Genomic DNA, 17591 nt, shown 5'->3' on the forward strand with positions numbered 1-17591 from the left:
TACGTTCCCAGGCCCTCAGTACAGTGCTCTGCACACAGTAAGCCCTCAGTAAATATCACTTTTCGAAAAACCCCAAACTTCACAACCTCAAAATAATTTTTAAGAGCATCCCTGTACCTAAGAAGTACACCAGTTGGGAAATCAATGAAATCACTGTTACCCATTTAGTTACTTGTTCTTGGGTTTCGATTAAAAATAAAAAGCAATTCTGCAAGCGACGGGGACAGAATAATGAATGATGAAGCCAAATGCATATTTATATATGCTGTACACTTTTCAAGCAACCATTTAAAGAGGACTTCCCTCCCAGCTTAAAAAACATTCCACCTTTACCAAGCAGTAGTACCATCACTTTGATCTCTTAAGGTCAGGCTGATTCATCAACCAGCATATTTTCAGTCATTTAAAAAAAATGCATCTGTATATACTATACACATATATATGTATATATGTGGTACTGGTTAACTGCTTACTATGTGACAAGCACTTACTAAGCGCTACCAAGGAAATCTAGCGCAGTGATGAAAGTCTGAAAAAGTCAATTATTTTCGGTTTCCAGGGCCCCCCCCAACTGTGGCTTTCTTGAGGAAAGCTCCTTTTTGCAATATAATTTGCAAAGGAATGACCTTTGAATTTTACCTTTTTTGCTGTATTATGCTCTCCCAAGTGCTTAGTACAGAACTCTGCACATAGTCAGTGATCAATAAATATCAATCAATCATATTTATTGAGCACTTACTGTGTGCAGAGCACTGTACTAAGCGCTTGGGAAGTACAAGTTGGCAACATATAGAGACGGTCCCTACCCAACAGTGGGCTCACAGTCTAGAAGGGGGAGACAGAGAACAAAACCACACATGAGCTTATTGTGGACAGGGAATGTGTCTGTTTATTGCTTCACTATACTCTCCCAGGTGCTTAGTACAGCGCTCTTCATCATCATCATCATCATCAATCGTATTTATTGAGCGCTTACTATGTGCAGAGCACTGTACTAAGCACTTGGCAAGTACAAATTGGCAACATATAGAGACAGTCCCTACCCAACATTAGGCTCACAGTCTAAAAGGGGGAGACAGAGAACAAAACCAAACATACTAACAAAATAAAATAAATAGAATATTTACACAGTAAATATTCACACAGTAAGCGCTCAATAAACACGACTGACTGACTGATTGATGGTTGTATGAGGCTAAACCTTAAGCAAAAGGTCATGGTCTATTTCACAAAAGTCCTTCACAAAATTCTACCCAAAAGGAAAATCTACGCATTAGATAGTGTGGGTGCTGGCAACAAAATTTGGAATTCTAGTCCTTTATGGAGAAGGAACAATTCTTAGGAAGCAAATTAGACTGTGAGCCCCTTTTAGACTGCGAGCCCCCTTTCAGACCGTGAGCCCACTGTTGGGTAGGGACCGTCTCTATATGTTGCCAACTTGGACTTCCCAAGCGTTTAGTACAGTGCTCTGCAGACAGTAAGCGCTCAATAAATACGATTGATTGATTGATTGATTGAAATGAACGCCCCATAAGCGCAATAAGGATATTGACTGCATTTGCAGTGCCACCTGGTGGCGGTCGGGCCAAACTACAAAATTTCACTACGTACTTCAACAACCGGCTCATTACTTTGATTAATTGCTTATGGTGTCTTTGTAGAATTAAATTGCTCTTAAATACCAATCAGCTATGTGACTAGCATGGCCTGGTGGATAAAGTTTGGGCCCGGCAGTCAGAAGGGTCTGGGTTCTAATCCCCGCTCCTCAGCTTGTACTTCCCAAGCACTTAGTACAGGGCTCTGCACACAGTAAGCGCTCAATCAATCGATCGATCAATCGTATTTATTGAGCGCTTACTGTGTGCAGTGCACTGGACTAAGCGCTTGGGAGGTACAAGTTGGCAACATCTAGAGACGGTCCCTACCCAACAGTGGGCTCACAGTCTAAAAGGGGGAGACAGAGAACCAAACCAAACACACTAACAAATTAAAATGAATAGAATAGCTATGTACAAGTAAAATAAATAAATAGAGTAATAAATATGTACAGACACATATACATATATACAGGTGCTGTGGGGATGGGAAGGAGGTAAGATGGGGGGTGGAGAGGGGGACGAGGGGGAGAGGAAGGAAGGGGCTCAGTCTGGGAAGGTCTCCTGGAGGAGGTGAGCTCTCGGTAGGGCCCATAAATACGATTAAATGAATGAATGAATGAACTTGTCTGCTGTGTGACCTTGGTGAAGTCACTTCATTTCTCTGGGCCTCAGTTCCCCCATTTGTAAAATGGGGATTGAGAATGTGAACCCTTTGTGGCACAGGAACTATGTCCAACTCTATTATCTTGTATCTACCCCAGTCCCTAGTACAGTGCCTGGCAAAGGTCAAGGTGCGGGATTCACTCATTAATTCATTCATATATTACATATTTACTATTCTATTTATTTTATTTTGTTAATATGTTTTGTTTTGTCGTCTGTCTCCCCCTTCCAGACTGTGAGCCCACTGTTGGGTAGGGACCGGCTCTATATGTTCCCCCTCCTCCCCCTCTCCATCCCCCCACCTTACCTCCTTCTCCTCCTCACAGCACCTGTATATATGTATATATGTTTATACATATTTATTACTCTATTTTACTTGTACATATTTATTGTATTCATTTTATTTTGTTAATATGTTTTGTTGTCTGTCCTCCCTTTCTAGACCGTGAGCCCGCTGTTGGGTAGGGACTGGCTCTATATGTTGCCAACTTGTACTTCCCAAGCGCTTAGTACAGTGTTCTGCACAAAGTAAGCGCTCAATAAATATGATTGAATGAGTGAATGAATATGTTCCCCCTCCTCCCCATCCCCCCGCCTTACCTCCTTCCCCTCCCCACAGCACCTTATATATGTATATGTTTGTACGTATTTATTACTCTATTTATTTTACTTGTACATATTTATTCTATTTATTTTATTCTGTTAATGTTTTGTTTTGTCTCTATATGTTCCCTCTCCTCCCCCTCCCCACCCCCCCGCCTTACCTCCTTCCCCTCCCCAAAGCACCTGTATATCTGCACATATGTTTGTACGTATTTATTACCCTATTTATTTATTTTACTTGTACATATTCTATTTATTTTATTTTGTTAATATGCTTTGTTTTGTTGTCTGTCTCCCCCTTCCAGACTGTGAACCCGCTGATGGGTAGGGACCGGCTCTATATGGTCTCCCTCCTTCCCCTCTCCATCCCCCCAGCCATAACTCCTTCCCCTCTCCACAGCACCTTTATATATGTATATATGTTTGTACGCATTTATTACTCTATTTATTTTACTTGTACATATTTATTCTATTTATTTAATTTTGTTAATATGTTTTGTTGTGTGTTCTCCCCTCCTAGACTGTGAGCCCGCTGTTGGGTAGGGACCATCTCTATATGTTGCCAACTTGTACTTCCCAAGAGCTTAGTCCAGTGCTCTGCACACAGTAAGCGCTCAATAAATATGACTGAATGGATAAATGAATAGCAAATACCATTATTATTTTCAAAAAGATCACTTTTCTAAGGAACTGCAGGGGGTCTCCAAACTACATTCAAATCTGCAAAGAAAATGTTTTGGTTGTTCCATAATCCACCTCTAAGCTGTAGGACTGTGAATAGCTTTAATCCTTAAGTGTGGGCATTTGGCCTGGAATTCACAGGGTCATTCAAAGTGCTGTCATCTCAAAATGAAAAACAAGGGAATTAAATTCCAATCACATAATTCGTCCCTACCATTTTCTGGGAAAATCAACCAAATCCTTCTTATTTCCAGGTCTGATGGTCTTGTAACCAACTTCAAGATCTCTAAATATACTCGCTAATAGAATCTGTAAATGAACTGTCATTTGGGACAGTTCATTGAAGGGGGGGAACCCTCTTCCCCCCCCCTTCAAAGCCCTACTGAGAGCCCACCTCCTTCAGGAGGCCTTCCCAGACTTGTGTATACTTGTACATATTTATTACTCTATTTATTTTATTAATGATGTGTATGTATCTCTAATTCAATTGATCTATTCTGATGCTATCGATGCCTGTCTACTTGTTTTGTTTTGTTGTGGTCTCCCCTTCTAGACTGTGAGCCCACTGTTGGGTAGGGATTGTGTCTATCTGTTGCCAAACTGTACTTTCCAAGCGCTTAGTACAATGCTCTGCACACAGTAAGCGCTCAATAAATATGATTGAATGAATGAAATGAATTTGGGATGTCCACCCATATAGGAAATTTGAAATTTTATCTCCTAAAAGGGGCTGCTGAAATACAAAGTGTAGTCCTTTCATTTGTCTCAAACTTCCTGAATTGTGTCCAAACCAATAACCTTCTATTTACTCCAGTGCTCAGCACAAAGAAAATGCTTAACAAATACCGCAATCATTAATTATTATTATAAATTTAAAAGCGGGACACTTCCTTTAGTCAAAGGACTTTTAGTCAAAGGACTTCCCCCTTTTAGAGTGTGAGCCCACTGTTGGGTAGGGACTGTCTCTATATGTTGTCAACTTGTACTTCCCAAGCGCTTAGTACAGTGCTCTGCACACAGTAAGCGCTCAATAAATATGACTGAATGAATGAAATGAATTTGGGATGTCCCCCCATATAGGAAATTTGCAATTTTATCTCCTAAAAGGGGCTAATGAAATACAAAGTGTAGTGCTTTCGTTTGTCTCAAACTTCCTGAATTGTGTCCAAACCCATAACCTTTTATTTACTCCAGTGCTTAGCACAAAGAAAATGCTTAACAAATACAATTATTAATTATTATTATAAATTAAAAAGTGGGACACTTCCTTCAGTCAAAGGACTTTTAGTCAAAGGACTTCCCCCTTTTAGACTGTGAGCCCACTGTTGGGTAGGGACTGTCTCTATTTGTTGCCAACTTGTACTTCCCAAGAGCTTAGTACAGTGCTCTGCACACAGCAAGCGCTCAATAAATACGATTGATGATGATGATGACTTCGACCGAATAACTTCCAATTCACAGAGGCTACCCAAACAGGCCAGTAATAAAAAAGCAGGACTGGCTGGGCTGACTTTTGATATTTTGCTAATACTGCGTTGTGAGAAGTTCCTTTATCACTCTATTATTGGCTGAGAGGTGCTTCCGAGTCTGAAGAAGACACTGCTGCAGACCCTCCTCTGGAGAGATGACGGCAGGTCATGAATGCCATGACATTATGCACGGTCTGTTGGCGAGGTGAGTCCAGCCCTTACTGATATTGCACCACTCCCTCTGGAGACTGCTCTTACCCGGGGTTAGAAGCAGATTCAGAGGAAACAAACAACGCTGGAATAAATTCTGGGCTGGGTTGAAGTGACCTGGGGAACAGCCAGGATGTGACTCCGGCAATATCGCCGCTCTGGGGAAAGAGGGAGGGCTCTGGGCTGCTTCAGTTTCCTAAACCCACAAAGAGCTGGGGGTGGTTGTCCTGTCCGAGCTCTTGCCCTCTGTTTAGCCTTGTTGCATGATTACATATCCCACTTGCCAACATCCCATATCAGTATTTGTTACCTCTGTTTTCCATTTGATTTGCAAGGGCAAATCTGCATGAGGGCACAAAAGCGGATCGTCAGCTTGTGATTTTTTCCTCCTACATTTTCTTCACGAACGTACTTGAGAACAGAGTTGTAGAGTACTTCATAAACAAAGATTTTATCCTGTTTTATCATTCAAGCAAGTCTTGAATTACAGAACTCTTAAAAACCGCAAAAAGAGAAAACAAACTGGGAGTCATTTAATTTGAGAAACTAACACTTCAGGATACCCCCTCAAACTATCTGGATAATTGGTGAGGTAACCGTCCCCAGATGACTCTAGAGCACTGACTCTTTAAATGTCCTGCCTTTCCCATCAACCTTATTATCAAAGGTGAAAAAAAAAACCCAACACAGAGAGTTGCCCAAAAGACTCATTTCTACTTTTAAAGCCAATGCTCTTTCCACTTCTTCCCCTTCTACAGATCAGTTTCCTAAGTCTTAACTTTTCCAACAATATAATCCTGCACCAATTGCGACCCTCCTACACCCTTCCACTGGCCATATTTTTTAGCTCAGTTACTATTTAATGTGTGGGGTTTTTTTGTTTTTGGTTTCTTTGGGTTTTTTATTTTTGCTAAAACAGGATTAGAGAAATGTCAGATATGGACCCTAATTGCTTACTGAATGCATCCTGAAGCTTAATTCTAGTGGAAGGGGTGGAGCAAGGAGGAAAAAGGCAAAGAGATGTCACTTCCTAAAGTTTCTTTCTGTCACTATTCATAATAAAGCAGTCCTGCCGCAACACAGGCTAATATGAAATTTAGTACACATAATGGTTTTAATTATTTTAGAGCCAAAGAGTTTAACCTATAACAATTATGTAAGAAACTCACCCCAAAAGCCCATATTTTCCTGTTTGTTTAATTTAATTAGGGAAATTAAATTTCATCTAGTTCAACAACTTAATTTGTCTCCTGAGAGATTTTTTTTTATCCTCAAACTAAGAAACAGCTGACTTGATACCCTATAAATCAAACTGACAACAATGATTCTGGGATTTACAAAGCTGCCAAGAGAAGAAAATAATTAAAATACACTTTATGTTACTAACTTTTGGAACTGAAAACACTCAAATCAGTCAGAACTTAAAGATCCTTTTTTGAACCTATTCGAGTTAAAAAGGTAGAAAGTTACTCTTACCAGATAGAGCAAAAACGTATGTAGACCAGTTCCAAGCCCAACAGAAGACAGAATTCCTAAGCCTACCCAGTAGGCACACCAAAGAAACTTTTTCTCCATATACTGCACATACTGAAAAACAAAATGCATATGTTTGAATTGTCAGAATAGGAAAAAGCCCCCAGTATTCAGTTTATCAGTTAAAATTCCAAAATAGATGAAAAGGCAAAGTTAAACTAAATGAGTGGGAATTCGTATACAATGGAAGGAGATAGAAAAGGGCAACTCATGATGCAGTTAATTAGCATAAGTTATCTTATCTAGCCACCATCCTTCTTTGAGGCTATACAAAGGGCTATTGATAAATCTAAAAGGTAACCAAATGAAGAAAATCACTTTAAATGATTAATTTATCCTCCCCTACAGAAAAGGCACCAGATGAAGTTATTAGGCAATGTCTAAGCTTGATTTTCAATGACAAGAATAAGAACAAGATGACAGACGCAGTTCCATGCCACTGAAAGAAGTATTCAAAGTGCCAGGCCTCTTTTAAAAATGAGAACAGACCAAAGACAACCCAGAGTTCAGGAGGAAAGATCAATATATAGGTAGGACTCGAGGTTTCTTTCCAGAATCCGACTTCCCCCTCTCTCCCCGACCCCACCATCAAAAAAAAAAATATTATACTGTGGGCAATTAGTGTCTGGCAAGTTGTTTCACTTTAAACACTTGACTCAACAATTTACCATTTTAAAAAGTTTTTTGAAGCTTATTTACCTACTTAGCCTAGCTGAATTTCTTTACAGGAAAAACATAACTCCACATAATCTCACCCAGCAGCAACGTGCTTTTGAAAAACTGAATTTGTATCATAACACATATGAAGTCAGCCTTCCTCCCTTTCTCCGCAAAGAATTCACTGCCTATACATAAGCCTGTTTGGTTAGGCTGCGCAAAATGTGTGTTTGGCAGCAAAATCTTGCTATTTTGATTGGAAAGCATCAAAGAGGCTTCACTGTAACCACTGAAGGCAAAAGGGGCCTTGGAGTGAAAGTTTCAACACTGGCAATTCAGAATCCTCATGGTAGCCAGGAAAATTCTACAACTTTGGGGAGACATAATCAGGGTCTAACTTTAGAGGAAGCAGGGATTTTAGAGGCTGAAAGTGAGCTGCATTATATGAAGAATAAAACACTGCCTGAAAAACAGATATAAAAACAAATATTGAAGACCACGTCCAGATTGATGTGAAACACTAGAAAGTCAAGGGGGCATATTTGACAAAGCTTAGTTTGGAATTTGGGGAGGAAGACAAGGGTCATGCAAAAGAGGAAAATTTTCTGGATTATCCACTTACTTGTTGATGTGCCCCTTCAATATAATACGCAGCTGCGAGCACAGCAAGCAGCAATAAAAAAGACACCACAAGGTTTCGACGATGCCACAACCTTAAAAATAAACAAATGAAAATCAGTTTCTTGCATTCTCAGCTTCATATATGGGTTTTTATCCGAACAATTCTTAGGCTAGGAATCTTGGATGCCTGGCGAAAACTGGCAGACAAGACATCTTACTTATGCACTAAGTGCGCTGCCACAGAGGAAGCAAGTGTGATCAATGGGAAGAGCAAAGGATTGGGAGTCAGGAGACCTGGGTTCCAATCCTGGCTCTGTCGCTGGCCCGCTGGGTAACCTCAGTCAAGTCACTTAACTTCTCATTGCCTCAATTTCCTCATCAGTAAAATGGGAATTACGTATCTGACCTCTCTCCCAGTGTTAGACTACGAGCCCCACTTGGGCAGGGACTTTGTCTACTTGGATTGTATCTACCCCAGCGCTAAGAATGGTGCATGGCATATAGTAAGCACCAAATACCAAAATTATTATTATTTATGGCTCCCCTAAATATTTTGACCTTGGTGTTGTAGAAATGGAGCCACGGTAGCATGACTACCTGGACATTCTTCATATGTCACCTTTCTCACCCTGATCTTTCAATTTTTTTTAATGGTATTTGTCACAAGCTACGTGCCAGGCACAATGCCAACATGATTTCCAAAAGGGAACATGTATTTTAGATACACTTATCCACCTGATCCAGTTTAAGTTTACAATACTTCAATTATTACTAGTTCTGATCTTTTCACTGACAAGACCTATACAGTCCCTGTCATCAACTGCCATCCAGAAAGAGTCCAAATGAGAGGCCAAAGGTAAATTTAAAGTCTGGAAGCTCTCCTATGCACACACTCCAGAGCAACACCTAAAAAGGAGGATCATTGGTTTGGTTTCTTTTTCTTTGGTGTGGCACGATAGAATGTCTATTTTGTTGACATATCAAAATTTTTCCACAATGACATTTTTGCAGATAGATGAAGTATATTATTTAACACACTCTCTTTCTCAACTCATGAACAACTGCACTTTACTCCCAACTATCGGAGTGTTTTTAACCAGCTTTCTCAGTAAAATTTCACAGGGCCTTTGGGAGGAGTAGCAGCTACAACACTACCTACGTTACCCAGAGCCACAATTCTGATGGTATGTTCACATCCCCTCTGCCTAGTTGGGAAATGGATTCGCATACCTTCAATTCCCTGTCATCTACAGTGCATTCTCTGATGGCTCCTTCCTCTCTAACCTTCAAACATGTCAGGTTTTCTCCTATCCTGAAAATTCCTCTTTGGACCCTACAAGACTATTCAGCTCTCAACCCATCTCCTCTAATTCCTGTTGAAACTTTGGGCATGGGTTGTATACAACCGCTGCTTCCATTACCTCTCATCCACTCTTTCTAAAGTCACCAAATGACATCTTTAGTCAAGTCTAATGGACCCTTATCTGTCCTAATTCTCCTCTACCTCTCAGCTTCTTTCAAACACTGTACACCACTCCTTCCTTCTGAGGACCATATTTAATTTGATTTTTTCTGACACAGTCCTCTCCTTATTTTCCTCATATCTCTGGCAGGTCCTTCTCAGTCTCTTTCACTGGCTTTTCCGCTACTTCCCATTCCCTTACTGTACGCGTTCTCAATTTATACTTGCTCCCTTGGGGAGATCATCCACTCCCATGGTTTCACCACCTACCTCTATTTAGATGATTGCCAAATCTACTTTACTAATCCTGACCCCTCTCCTACTCGCTAATTTAAAATTTCCTCTGGCCTTCAGATCCAGCTGGCACCTCGATCTCAATCTGTTCAACAATGAACTCCTCATCGTCCCCCAGCAATTGCTCACCTCCCCCTAACCTCATCACTGTTGACAACAGTACCATACTCCTTGTTCCCGAAACCCACAGCTTGGGTATTATCTTTCACTCCTCCCTTTAGTTCAACCCACCATATTTAGTCTGATGCCTTTCAGTAATTCCTCCATATTTTCAGAATGTGTTCTTTCCTCTCCACCACACTGGTGCAGACAAATGGAATAACCTGGCTTTACTACTCCATCAGCCTCCTCACTGATCTCTCTAAGTCCAGTCTCTCCTATCTGCGATCAATCAATCAGTTGCATTTATTGAGCACTTACTGTGTGCAGAACACTGTACTAAGCACTTGGGAGAGCATAATACAACAGAGTTGGTTTATATGTTCCCCGCCCACAAGGAGCTTATGGTCTAGAGAGGGTGACACACATTAAAATGAATTACAGATACGTACCTAAGTGCTTTGGGGCTGAGGGTGGGGTGAATAAAGAGTACAAATTCAAGTGCAAAAACACGGCATAAGGGAGAGGGAGTAGGGGAAGTAAGGGTTTAGTCAGGAAAGGAATCTTGGAGGAGATGTGATTTTAATAAGGATTTGAAGGAGGGGAAAGTGATCATCTGTTGGTTATGAATGGGGAAGGAGTTCCACGCCAGGGGCAGGACATGACCAAAGGGTCGGCAGCGAGATAGATGAGGCTGAGGTACAATGAGTTGGCTGGCGTTAGAGAGTGAAGTGAACATGTTGGGTTGCAGTAGATCAGTGAGGTAAAATATGAGGGGGGAAGCTGACAGAGTGCTTTATAGCCAATGGTAAGGAGTTTCTGTTTGATGTGGAAGTGGGTGGGTTTGATGTGGAAGTGGATGGGCGACCAGAGGAGCCTGAGGAGTGGAGAGATGTGTTTTGAATTGTTTTATTAGAATATTGCTCCAGGCAGCAGAGTGAAGTATGGACTGGAGTGGGGAGGGACAGGAGGCAGGGAGGTAAGCAAGGAGGCAAATGCAGTAGTCAAGGCAGGATATGGTAACTGTTTGGATCGCTGTAGTAAAAGTTTGGATCGAGAGGAAAAGGCAGGTTTTAGCGACGTTGTGAAGGTAGAACTGACAGGATTTGGTGACAGACTGGATATGTGAGTTGAATGAGAGAGATGAATGGAGGTTAATGTCAAGGTTACACATGCCAGGGAGGGTGGTGGTGCTATCTACAGTGATAGGGCCGGGCCTGGGGTGGAGTTGCCAAAGCCGGGGCCCGGAGCTGTCTGGCTCTCTCCATCGTGGGGCCCAGGGGGACCGTGAGCCGGCTGCATCCCAGGGACCCGCCGCGGCTGTGAGCCCGTTGTTGGGTAGGGCCCATCTCTATGTGTTGCCAACTTGTACTTCCCAAGTGCTTAGTCCAGTGCTCTGCACACAGTAAGCGCTCAATAAATACGATTGAATGAATGAATGAATGAATAGGAAAGGCAGGGAGAAGACGGGGTTTCGCTAGGAAGATGAGGAGTCCTATTTTGGACACGTTGGTTTGAGATGTCAACAGGACGTCCGTGTAGAGATATCCTGAAGGCAGGAGGAAATGTGAGACTGTAGAGAAGGGGAGAGGTCAGGGCTGGAGGGTAAATTTGGGAATCATCTGCACATCGATGACGGATGAAGCCATGGGAGCGAATGAGTTCTCTAAGGGAGGGAGTGTAGATGGAGAATAGAAGGAAATACAGAGAAGCAGCATGGCTAGAGAAGCAGCATGGCTCAGTGGAAAGAGCACGGGCTTTGGAGTCAGAGGTCATGGGTTCAAATCCAGCTCCACCAATTGTCAGCTGTGTAACTTGGGCAAGTCACTTAACTTCTCTGTGCCCCAGTTACCTCATCTGTAAAATTGGGGATTAAGACTGTGAGCCCCCCGTGAGAAAACCTGGTCACCTTGTAACCTCCCCAGCACTTAGAACAGTGCTTTGCACATAGTAAGCACTTAAAAATGCCATTATTATTATATTATTATAAAATTCAGAACGGAGCCTTGAAGGATACCCCCTCCACTGTCAGAGGGTGGGAGGCAGAGGAGGAGACGGCAAAAAAGACTGAGGAGCAGTCAGAGAGCTAGGAGGAGAGGTCAGAGGGATAGAAGGAGAACCAGGAGACGATAGTGGCAGTGAAGCAAGGTTGGACAACATTTCTAAACCATTTGGAAATCATTTCTTCAGGTACCCTTCCCTGATTAAATTTTAATTTCCCCATCCTATATCCCCCCAACTGTTACTTCAGGCCTTCCTTGCCACCTAAGCCCTTATTCACAATCGCCTACTACCCTACAGCACTGAAGTACCTATCAAATAAATGCTATTATTGTAATTTATTTGAATGTCAGTTTTCCCAACTAGATTGTAAACTCTTGAGGGCAGGAATCATGTACATAGTTCGGTTTTCTCCTAAGACCTGAGTGCAGTCTCTGCCCACAGAAAGTGTTCAATTAATGCTACTAGTTATCTCCCCACCCAGACTTAATATGGACTGGTTTATCTGTGCCATTAGCCTTCATGGGCGTTCAGGGCACTGTAGTAAATGGATGTTCAGTAAACGCTATTACTGCTATGTGAGCAGGGTCTCCTAAGGAGTGGTTGATAAGATAGAGGAGAAGTTCTTGCCCTTTTACCACATTAGGAGCAAGGGCGCTCACAAGTAACACGTTCCTGTAGCAAAGTCCTCTCTTCACCTCAACTATTAAGAAAAGTTCCACATTTCCTGAACTTTGTTCCGATAAGGACTGGGAAAAATCAAGTCAGTGATTTTACATAGTCACAAGGAATATGATTTGCGATTCGTGTTAACATGTGGCCATGAGACTAAACAATATCTGCCTTCAGTACCCCTTTCTCTACAAAATGGCATTTTAGTCAAACATAACATTTTTTTCTCCTGAATCAGGGTAAAATAATGCTAGACAATGTAACTTTTAGATAAGAAAATGTCACCGGCAATTTTTAGTAATATTTGCAATTCTTGATTTCCTGTTTAAAACAAGTTTCAGTATAAAGAAAGCACAGTTCTATACTGCTTTTAAAATTCAAAAGATTTGGTATTATAGGAAGCAAGATATAAAGTTAATCTTAACATGCTTTACTTTATGGTCCATTCCTTCAAGTTTATTAGGAGTTCCAGGGAAAAATACTGCAAGGTAATGAGTGGCTTCTTCCATAGGACAATATTCTGCCTTTCTTCCCGATCTCTTCTCTTCTTTTCATTCAGGGAAGAGGGATCTGAAAACCAAATGACATTGCAAAACTATAAAACTATGCTTCCGAATTCCCTACCTCATTTCAATTCAAACAAAAAAAATGAGAAAAAAACAAAACTGGTCTGGTGATTTGGGACTGGGTCCAACCTGGCTCAATGATACTACATCTTCATATCAATTCTTGGGTCAGACTCAACCGCTGAAGAAGCAAACACTTCTTAACTGTAATAGGAAAAGTCAACTAATACAGCAGAGCTTTGCCCACTTAGACTCTAATCATCATCAATCGTATTTATTGAGCGCTTACTATGTGCAGAGCACTGTACTAAGCGCTTGGGAAGCACAAATTGGCAACACACAGAGACAGTCCCTACCCAACAGTGGGCTCACAGTCTAAAAGCGGGGAGACGGAGAATAAAACCAAACGTACTAACAAAATAAAATAGACTAGATAGGTACAAGCAAAATAAATAAATAGAGTAATATGGTTGTTCTTGCGCGTTTGTGGCACTGTCTACAAAACACTTGGCACTATTCCAATGCAGAAGAACTGCAATGGGATAGAACTGTATTTTAGAGATACCAATTAAAAATCAAACAAAACCATAGCAACACAATTAGAAATAACCAAAAACTCTATTTGGCAGGAAGAAGGAAATCCTTTATCGTTTCTGTTAATGCAGCACAAATTACAGTGATCACTCTGCACGGGTACGTGTTAGGCATTTCTGGCAAAGTAACCAAGGTTCGTGTGGCTGTAAGGTTGGGGAGACAGCCAGCTGGGAAAACCTCAGAGAAGCAAGATGACCACAATGAAAAATTAGTGCTGGATAATGAAGCAACAATCCTGGTCTCTCATTTTGCTGAGAATTTCACTAACAAAACTGATCAATAAATTAAAGTAGTTGTAGTATTTCTATAAGCCTGAATCTGTTGTTTCCTCAAGATACACACCACAGATCCCAACCTGTATCTCCTTCTGAGTCTCGGGCTTATACTTATTTTTAAATCACATTTTACTTTACCTGTGAAGCTTCCATTATGTTCCTTGTTCATTCCTATGCGTCTCTGTTCACAATCTTTTCCATTCTCTGCCATTTCATAGATCTGTTACTCTTGAGGACCTAAAAAGGTTAAAACATCCTACTGTAAGTCTGGCACTTGGGCTTTTTAACAGAAAATTAAATTGTGAGGCAATTTTTTGCAGTCACCACCCCGAAACACTAATCATAAGGAATTCTTTTAAATTACTAATTCAGAAATTGAGAAAGATTACAACAACAACCCCTCAAGAGTCCCAGCTAGAGTATAAGCTCCTTGAGAGCAGAGATTATATTGACCAACTCTATTATCTGCTTCCCAAGTGCACAGAACAGGGCTCTGCACACAGTAAGTGCTTAATAAATACCCGTGAGTGATTGAACAACTATTCACATGAAAACCATAAATGTTACTGGCAGGTACGGTTTTGTAGACGAACTCTTTAATCAGCTTTTTGTTTAATAATTGCAGATCAAGATCCTATATGATTTGCCTATTGCCAAAGAATAATGCTTACCCAGTAATTTGTATTTGTAAATATTTTCATTTTTCCCCCCACTGCAGTGTAATCTCTTTATGGGCAGTGCATGAGCTACTTGCTTGTTTTTTTTAACTTCCCAAGAGCTTAGTGCACTGTACCCAGTAGGGACTCAATAAATATTAGCCCTACTTCTATTATTTATATAAACCACTCTGAGAGGCTGCTGAAGAAGGAGCAAGGTCCTTTTCTGCCTACGACTGGCCAGTTTTCAAGTCACAGGTTAGAAGCCAAAGCAGGCTGGATGCAGTTCTATGAACTCTGCCACTTCCATTTAGATTTCCTCTACATAATAATAATAATAATGACGGTATTTGTTAAGCGCTTACTATATGCGAAGCACTCTACACGCCTTCTAGCTGGAGAATATGTCTACGGCCAAGTGGGTGAGTTTTACTTTCAGGTGTCCACTAGCAAAAATGATGAATAAATTATGATAAAAGTAATGGCATTTCCATTAATAATAATAATAATAATGGCATTTGTTAAGCGCTTACTATGTGCAAAGCACTGTTCTAAGTGCTGGGGAGGGGAAACAAGGTAATGAGGTTGTCCCATGTGGGGCTCACAGTCTTCATCCCCATTTTCCAGATGAGGTAACTGAGGCTCAGAGAAGTTAAGTGACTTGCCCAAGGTCACACAGCAGACTTGTGGCGGAGCCGGGATTCGAACCCACGACCTCTGACTCCAAAGCCCGGGCTCTTTCCACTGAGCCACGCTGCTTCTAAATTACTGCTCTCTCGTGGCTCTTTTGAGCCATAAGCAGTTTTTTTTAATGGCATTTATTAAGCGCTTACTATGTGCAAAGCACTGTTCTACGCGCCGGGGAGGTTACGAGGTGATCAGATTGTCCCATGTGGGACTCACAGTCTTAATCCCCATTTTACAGATGAGGTAACTGAGGCACAGGGAAGTTAACTGACTTGCCCAAAGTCACACAGCTGACAGTTGGTGGAGCAGGGATTCGAACCCATGACCTCTGACTCCAAAGCCCGTGCTCTTTCCACTGAGCCATGCTGCTTCTCTGAGCAGTTGATACAGTAACCATAATGAAAATCATGGTGTTAATTTGGCTTATGCATATCCTAAAAATGATATTAATTTATATCAATAGGTAAAACACCTGGTAGTTTCAGCATGTTCAGGGCTGCGGGCAAACGCTTATTCACTCTGCCACTAAACACTAAGGAATCTCCAGGTTCTTTTCTTAAGTCTGCAGCAGAATAATAATAATAATAATAATAATAATGATGGCATTTGTTAAGCGCTTACTATGTGCAAAGCACTGTTCTAAGCGCTGGGGGGAAACAAGCTGATCAGGTTGTCCCGCGTGGGGCTCACAGTCATCAGCCCCATTTTACAGATGAGGTAACTGAGGCTCCGAAAATTGAAGTGACTTGCCCAAGGTCACACAGCAGACTTGTGGCGGAGCCGGGATTCGAACCCACGACCTCTGACTCCAAAGCCCGGGCTCTTTCCACTGAGCCACGCTGCTAGTGAAGCAATCTTACTAACTATGCTAGATTGTTTACAGGACAACAGCAGCTCCAGGAATTCCCACAGTTCAAGTTTTCTCCCACAAGAGATCACTCTGCTGTTTTATATGTCAAATTAAATTACTGAACCTAGAGGGTCTACCATGTGGAAGCACAGATAGTCAATATTCACCATGACAAGGCTGCTAAGAGTAAGGGGTCATGAGTTTGTTTTATATTTAGCCAAATACTGTACAGGGAACACTGACAATTCCTGATCAAGGAATAAGGGCGGCCTTGTGGAGAGATCACGGAACTGGGAGTCAAAAGACCCGGGTTCTAATGCCAGAACCGCTGACTGTCTGCTGTGTGACCCTGTTCAAGTCACTTCTCCTCGTCCCCCTCTCCATCCCCCCCATCTTACCTCCTTCCCTTCCCCACAGCACCTGTATATATGTTTGTACAGATTTATTACTCTATTTATTTATTTATTTAACTTGTACATATCTATTCTATTTATTTTATTCTGTTCGTATGTTTGGTTGTTTTTTTTTTCTCTGTCTCCCCCTTTTAGACTGTGAGCCCAACGTTGGGTAGGGACTGTCTCTATATGCTGCCAATTTGTACTTCCCAAGCGCTTAGTACAGTGCTCTGCACATAGTAAGCGCTCAATAAATATGATTGATTGATTGATTGACTTCACTTCTCTGCGTCTCAGTTCCCTCGCCTGTAAAACGGGGATTAAGACTGTGAGTCCCCTGTGGGAAGGGATGGTGTCCATCCTGATTACCTCGTATCTACCCAGGAGCTTAGAACAGTGCCTGGCACATAATAAGCACTTAATACCATTTTTTAAAATAAGGGAGAAGCACAAGACATCATGCGTGTTACTTTAGACTACACTGTAAGCCCATCCTCTAGATGGTAAACTCGTTGTGGGGAGGGAATGTATCTGTTTCTTGTTATACCATACTCTCCCAATCGCTTAGTACAGTGCTCAGCACACAGAAAGCACTCAATACGATTGAATTGAACTTTAGGTACACAATGTGACGATGTCACAGGCACCGTTTTGGGGCCGATTTCATGTAATCATGGAATTATTTTCAGGGGGATCCCCACACCTCCCACTTGCTCCCGTGTCCCCCCTCCGAGGTCTGCGAGAACTCTGGCACCAGGTCCAAGCTGCAGAATTCGGCAGTGGGAGCCATGCCAGAGGGCCGCTTGGTACTGAAAATAAAAATCACAAAAACTCGACACACAAGCAACTGTTTTTGTATCGGTACTAGCTGGGGGACAGACCAGCTGAAAAACGGATGAATAGTCACCCTATGTGTAGGTAACCTGCTTCATTCAAAAGAACAATTTACCTATATTACATGGGAACGTAATGGGAATTAATGCTCTCCCTGTGAACAGTGAACAA

The 17591-nt window shown here is 41.7% G+C and overlaps 1 protein-coding gene across 1 annotated transcript in view; it reads right to left on the reverse strand.

Annotated features, from left to right (window-relative positions):
• Nucleotides 1-17591, reverse strand: part of VMP1 (vacuole membrane protein 1) — a 140886-nt gene that overhangs the window by 92105 nt on the left and 31190 nt on the right. Inside the window, exons 2-5 of the mRNA XM_038759374.1 lie at nt 14137-14235; nt 12998-13133; nt 8037-8127; nt 6701-6811 (exon numbers count right to left, since the gene is read on the reverse strand). Coding sequence (XP_038615302.1) covers nt 6701-6811; nt 8037-8127; nt 12998-13133; nt 14137-14209 — 411 coding nt within the window. The 5' untranslated portion in view covers nt 14210-14235. The remainder of the gene's footprint in view (nt 1-6700; nt 6812-8036; nt 8128-12997; nt 13134-14136; nt 14236-17591) is intronic.

Source organism: Tachyglossus aculeatus, chromosome 17, assembly GCF_015852505.1.
Source record: "Tachyglossus aculeatus isolate mTacAcu1 chromosome 17, mTacAcu1.pri, whole genome shotgun sequence".
NCBI lineage: Eukaryota > Metazoa > Chordata > Mammalia > Monotremata > Tachyglossidae > Tachyglossus > Tachyglossus aculeatus.